This window comes from Scylla paramamosain, chromosome 33 (genome assembly GCF_035594125.1).
Source record: "Scylla paramamosain isolate STU-SP2022 chromosome 33, ASM3559412v1, whole genome shotgun sequence".
NCBI lineage: Eukaryota > Metazoa > Arthropoda > Malacostraca > Decapoda > Portunidae > Scylla > Scylla paramamosain.
This window is the reverse complement of record NC_087183.1, coordinates 16,197,945-16,204,867: the sequence shown is the minus strand read 5'-3', so window position 1 is coordinate 16,204,867 and position 6,923 is coordinate 16,197,945. Positions and strand designations below refer to the sequence as shown.

Here is a 6,923-nt window from a genome sequence, read left to right as displayed (position 1 = left end):
AACACACAGTAGAAGTGAGAGGAAGAGTTCACTTGACTTCCTGCCTCAACTGAACCTGAATTTGTACAGTAATCCACTCACACCAAATCCAGTCGGTCAAACTCACAAGGTGGCTTTTGGTGTTTTTGTTCTTAATCCTAACCCTGCATTTGACTCATGGGTGTCTGAAATAACCTGGGTGTGGAGGGTATGGAGGGCTGTGCAGTGTGGCCCCTCACCCTGCCAGGCCGTACCCCTGTCCCCTCCTTGTAGTGTGTTAATGGGGTCTGCACGGCTCACACTGGCCTTGTCTGCTGCTTGTTCTTACCCTTGTATATAGCAGCAAGGGTCGTGGAGGCTGCCTGTCTAAACATTTGCCTTGTGTCCAGGCTGTGATGGCGGCAATAACAGCTATGGGGTTCGTGTTGTGGACTCTTTAACTCGCCTTACCCTTCTTGAATTCTTGTGAAATGTGGTAACTCTCTTGAATTCTTGTGAAATATGGTAACTCTCTCTCTCTCTCTCTTGAGAACTTGTGAAATGTGTCTATTTTGAAAACACGTGAGGAAGGAAATGATCATGAACTCGGTAAAAAATTGTGTGTGACATTTTTCTAGGCACATTGGTAGGAAGGAAGTCATCTTACTCTTCACATTATTATGAAAACTGTGTGACAAATTACCCATACATTCTGAAACTCACTGGAAGGAAGGAGATTGTTATAATGCTCCTCTTATACTCTCTCTCTCTGAAAACTTAAGAAAAAATTATCCATACATTATGAAACCCATTGCAAGGAGGGAAACCGTTTATAATGTCCCCATAAGCTCTCTCTCTCTCTTTACTTCCCCTGAACACTTATGAAAAAAAATAATCCATACATTTTGAAACACATTGCATTGAAGAATTAGTAGCATTACTCTCTTACTCTCTCCTTTCTCCAGTTGTCTCCCTATTCATACAAGGAAGGAGCTGATTATAATACCCTCTTCACTCTCCCTTTTATGAAACCTCGTGGCAAATCATTCATACGTTTTAAAACACAATCAAGGAAGAAACAAAGTTGGTTGTGCCTGACTCAGTGACTCTTTACTCACTCACCTAGTTTCTTTAAGGCCAATTGAAGAGTAATGAATGAGTTAGTTAAGAGTTGTAGTTCAGCTCCTCTCTAGGGATCTGCATTCACTTTCATTCATCCTATGTATTTTTCATTAATCATTTGTAAGTATGATTGTTGATTTTCTGTAAACTATGTATGACATTATTTTCTCTAGTGTATCTTTGTTGTGTATTATTTATTATGTTTATACTATCCACTGATCTACTCTCCCTCTTGCATTTCCTTTCCCCATCCTCCCCTCATGTAAATACAGATGGACACACACACATATACGCGGTGCTTGATATATACATATATATCGTACATACAGACAGAGAAACATACACCATTGCTTGTTACATAGACAGATACACACACACACCTACCATTCCTTCATACATACATACAGACAGACAGACATACACACATACACTCCTATTATTTGATACATACATACAGAAAGAGACAGACAGGACAGACAGACAGACAGACATCCACCCATACATAGACCGTTGCTTGCCCCACTAATATACGTAAATCTGGCCTCACCTCACCCCCCCTTTGTACTGAAGGGTAACTCGCTTGATCCAGGTTGTGTAAAGGATACTCATATTTCTCTGTACTGGTGTGCTTTCACAATACTGGAGGTGAAGCCTTCTAGTGTCCGTGCTGCTTACTTATTGTGACATCAACAAATTAACATCTTTTTACTTTTTGATTTATTATTATTATTTTTGTTCATAGGTTTTTTTGTTTGAAGTTGGAAGTCATTTATTTATTTATTTATTTGTTTTTATTTTTATTTTTATTTATTTATTTATTTATTTATTTATTTTATTTATTTATTTTTTTTTTTATCAGGATATTAGGTAGTGAAGGTGTTTTTATTTATAATTTTCTGTACAAAATATAAAGATAGGATTGCCTCTCAGATATGTTCAAAATAATGTTGGCTATTTTTATCATTATTCCTTTAGATACATGTAGAAAAGAGAAAATATTTTATAGTTAGCATTTTGTAGGAAAGTAACAATGCCCCTTGACTTACTCATGAAGCTGTAAGGCAATGTACATATGTTGTCATGATGTGTTGAGGCAGAACATGAATTATAAAGGTGACAACAGACAGACCCAGAGGGAGGACCAAGACCCAGACCTATAAACCAATAGTCAGCAAAGAACCTGCTTCTCTCCCTCAGTAGGACAAGCTTAGGAACTCCAAGTCAGGTCCTTCACAAGCTAATGTCAATCCTATGTAAATGTTAAGCAGAATGAAAAGAAATGGTACTCCCAGGTCAGGGTCCCTCACAGGATTACACAAATGTCCTAAATGTTTAACAGAATCCAGTCCTAATCCATTGTTCCTGTTGTGGCAGGTTCAAGAGTGGCATTCGCCCCCCCCTCCCCAGGGTGCCGGACAGTTCGCTTTACCCAAAGTCCCGCGGTTCTGGTGCCCCAAGCTAGCCCCGGCACCGCAGTGGACCCCCGCGAGGCACCCGGGCCATGGAGGACCCACTACGATGACGAGGACAGTGACCCAGGCTACTTCAGGGATCCCCAGCAGGCCACCGAGCAGCCCCCCGACCACCCCAGACATCCCCAAGGAGCAAGGGGAGGGGCTGGGGGTTGGCACGGTGAGTCTGGAGGCATCCCTGGAGGTTCAGGAGGCCGTGGGAGGGTGCTGTCGCCTCCTCGTAGGGCCTTTCGGGGCCCGCGCGCACCTGCTATCACTGTCGTCCTCAAGTCAAGCGCTGTGTGGTGGCGGCAGCTTCCCTGCACCACTCTTGCCCCACACCGCCATCCCTGCTCCCCTGTGCCAGGTGGAGGACATCTCGCCTCACACATAAGGTACCCCACCTCCTGTATGCTATCCTCTCTACATCCTACCTCTCCCTCCCACACCAGGAGAAAAAGCACATCCTCCCATCTTAAGCCCTCACGCTCCCCTCTCACCCCAGACCTCCCCTGCAGCTTTGGTTGCCTCCTCAGAAGAGGATGCACAGCTCGCAGGGACGCACTGCCACCGCGCAGCTACGAGCGGGTGCTGTGGCGCCTCACCCCTCACCTCTGGAGGCGCCTTGAGCTGTGCCTGGCGCAGCTCGGGGATGCAGACACACTCAGCGTCCTCACCCCCCGTCATGTACTCCTTCAGGCGGACTCCGGGGGATGGCTCCGGGACGGATCGTCTATTCCCCAAGTGGAGACAGCTATGGAGACACAGAGAGGGAGAGGGAGGACCTGGTGTGTGCCGTGTGCATCTGTTGTGTGGCTTTGTTCCTGTGTCGAGTGTGGGAGGGCATGAGTGGCCTGCTAGCGGAGATACTTGGCTTGTGGATGCTTTAATGTGTGTGTGTGTGTGTGTGTGTGTGTGTGTGTGTCTGTGTGTGTGGGTATGTGTGTGTGTGTGTTGTGTGGGGAGGAGCTGCAGGAGTGAGTATTGAAGTGTTGGGAGGTTGGTTGGGCAGAGGTCCAGGGAGTAACTTAAGTATCTTTCCTTTTCTCCTGTTTTTAACAAAGCCTCCTCCTCCTCCTCCTTCCTCCTGTAGCCTGTTCCTCCTCTAAGTAAGGGTAACTTGTAAATTGATCACATGAAAGGGAATGCACTCAAAGACAGTTAATTAGGCATGCATCACTACCCATTAATATTGCACCTTGCAGATTTAAAGTTATGCCTCCTTTTTAAAAGGCTATTAGCTCAACACATTTATTCTATGTTGCTGTACTCTCTCTCTCTCTCTCTCTCTCTCTCTCCTCTCTCTCTCTCTCTACTCTCTCTCTCTCTCTCTCTCTCTCTCTTCTCTCTCTCTCTCTCTCTCTCTCTCTCTCTCTCTCTCTCTCTCTCTCTCTCTCTCTCTTTTACTGAACTTCAAATTAACTCATAAGTAAAATATAGAATAGTAAATAAAACAATTAAAATTAAATAGGAACATTAAAAATTTGACACAAAACGCAAACTTGGGTAGAACAATTGGCAGGGCATTGTGGGAAATTTTAAAATGTCGCAGTAGGAAGAAATTTGAAGACAATGTAATAATAATCAGATCTCAGCATTGGCATCTTGAAAAATGTATTCTGTACTGTAGTATTTATTGTACATTGCATTCATTATACAGTCACTTTGTGTAAAAGTTTATTGTCATTTTTGTATCATTCTTGAGTGATGTGGATTGATAATTATATAATCTTGTAATTCTTCATCTTTTTTTTCTTTATCTCTCTCTCTCTCTCTCTCTCTCTCTCTCTCTCTCTCTCTCTCTCTCTCTCTCTCTCTCTCTCTCTCTCTCTCTCTCTCTCTCTCTCTCTCTCTCTCTCTCTCTCTGTATGTGCATCTTTTCTCCTTTTTTTATTTATTTTCTCTCTCCCTCTCTCCTTATTTTCATAGTTTTAATATGTTATACTTCTTTATTCTTTCTTTCTTTCTTCCTATCTATCTTTTTCTTTCTTTCTCCACTTTCTCTTCTCATTTTCTTTAATCTGTGTAGTATATCTGTTCTGATTTTCCTTCTTCCTGTGTTTCCATCTTGTCTACAACCTCTTTATCTTTGTCTGTCTTTCTGTCTGTCTGTCATTTCCTTTCCTACTCTCCACATACCTGTTATTTCCTCCCCTTCTCTCTGTATGGCTGTCTATCTATTTCCTCCCATTTTCTTTCTATATGTCTATCTTTTAATCCCAACTTTCAGCAACATTCAATGGCTAACTAAAAAAATGCATATATATATACAAATTTTCCTTCATTATTGAGCTCGGACCAAAAGTCATCAATTTGTGGGTGCCTTAAGTTGATTTGTAAAGATTTTTTGCTACATTTGAATATTATTGTGCTTCTCCTCCTTTTAGTAGAGGAGATAGATGTGTGTGTGTTTGTGTGTGTGTGTTCTGCCATAGTCAGTAGGAATGAAACCAGTGTGAATTTTATCATTGTTTTAATTTCTCTTTATATTTTTTCGGTGTCACAATCATTGCTTATCTTGTTTCTCTCTCTCTCTCTCTCTCTCTCTCTCTCTCTCTCTCTCTCTCTCTCTCTCTCTCTCTCTCCTCTCTCTCTCTCTCCTCTCTCTCTCTCTCTCTCTCTCTCTTCTCTCTCTCTCTCTCTCTCTCTCTCTCTCTCTCTCTCTCTGTCACAGTTTTTGCTTACTGTTGTTGAAAAGTTTTATGAATATTTAGCTTTGTGTTTTTGCTCTCTTTCTGGGTCACAAATTTTGCTTATTATTGTTGAAAAGATATTATGAATGTTTAGTGTGCTCTCTCTCTCTCTCTCTCTCCTCTCTCTCTCTCTCTCTCTCTCTCTCTCTCTCCTCTCTCTCTCTCTCCTTCTCTCTCCTCTCTCTCTCTTCTCTCTCTCTCTCTCTCATCTCTCTCTCTCCTCTCTCTCTCTCTCTCTCTCTCTCTCTCTCCTCTCTCTCTCTCTCTCTCTCTCACAATCTTGCTTATTATTGTTAAAAAAAGTATAAGTGCATTTTTATGGCATTGATAACCAAAAGTAGTGTTCTAAGTCCCTTGCACTTGCATTTATGTGTTGCACTGAAGTGACTCACCACACCATGACTTACTTTAATATTACCATTACTATTACATCATTATTGTTATCTTAATTTTTTTTTTATCTTTGTTAAGCATTGTCATTATTATTGTTATTATTCACGCACACTTAACAAGAAACTGCTACTACTACTATGGTTTTGCTACTACTACTACTACTACTACTACTACTACTACTACTACTACTACTACTACTACTACTACTACTACTACTATTATCACCATTATCATTTCTATTTATCAACACACACACAAGAAATAAACTTGTATTAATTCAATGTGATGTTAGTTTAAGACACAACACAGCAACACTTATACCTGTACAATTGTGTTCCGTCAACCCAGCTGTAATATTTTCATCCCACAGCAGCCTGTATTGCGTTTGTGTTGCATTAATCTGCTGTACGTGTCAGGAAATGCATGTGTTTTTGAAGGCTGGTGGTGTCAACAATGATGGTAATGACGGTACCTCTGTTATTTATTTATTTATTTATTTATTTATTGTATTTTTTTTTGTGTGTGTTTGTGTGTGTGTGTGTGTCAGTCAACCAGTTTTCTCAATTTGCAATCTCATTCCATTCATCTGCTGTATGTTTTTGTGTGTATATTTATGTTTGTGTGTGTGTGTGTATGTGTGTGTACCTGGCAAGTAGAATCTCCAACAACTTGCAATCTCCCTCCGTTCCAACACAAAGCTTCTTTTCATTCCAACTTGCATTATTTTTCCGTTCATCCCTTGCTTTCACAGCATCAGTTTTATCAGTAAATCCTCCTTTTTCTCGGCTTTCAGTGGCACCAAGGAATTGTTTAAACCTCCCTCTGACCCACCTCACACCCCTCCCTTTTCTCCCTTCCTCTCTTCCTTTGTCACTTCCTCACACTTCTCCCTTCCTCTCCCCCTCTCTTCTTTTACCACTTCATTCACATCTCTCCCTCTCTCTCCCTCCCTTCCTTCTTCCCTTTGTCCCTCTCTCTCACACTTTCTTCCTTTCTTTCCCCTTTCCTCTATTCCATCCTTTCCTTCCTACACAAACACACACACACACACACGACCTGCCTAAACATCTCTTTCCTTTCTTTCACCCTTATCCCATTCTCTCCCTTCTTCACTCATACACTACCAAGCTAAACACTCTTTCCTCTCTCTCTCTCTCTCTCTCTCTCTCTCTCCTCTCCTCTCCCTTTCCTCCTCCTTTTCCTTCTCTCCACTCATGCACTGCCTGCTTAATCACTTACTTCTGTTCTTTCCCCTTCTAATCTTTTCTCTCCTTTTCTCATCTTTCTCATTCTTTCCTCACAGCAC

General features: G+C 41.7%; 1 protein-coding gene across 1 annotated transcript in view; it reads left to right on the top strand.

The window, feature by feature from the left end:
* Window positions 1–3,380, top strand: part of LOC135089472 (kinesin-like protein KIF3B) — a 16,600-nt gene extending 13,220 nt beyond the window's left edge. Inside the window, 2 exon segments of the mRNA XM_063985053.1 lie at window positions 2,455–2,756; window positions 2,984–3,380. Coding sequence (XP_063841123.1) covers window positions 2,455–2,756; window positions 2,984–3,380 — 699 coding nt within the window.
* The last annotated feature ends 3,543 nt before the right edge of the window (window positions 3,381–6,923 follow it).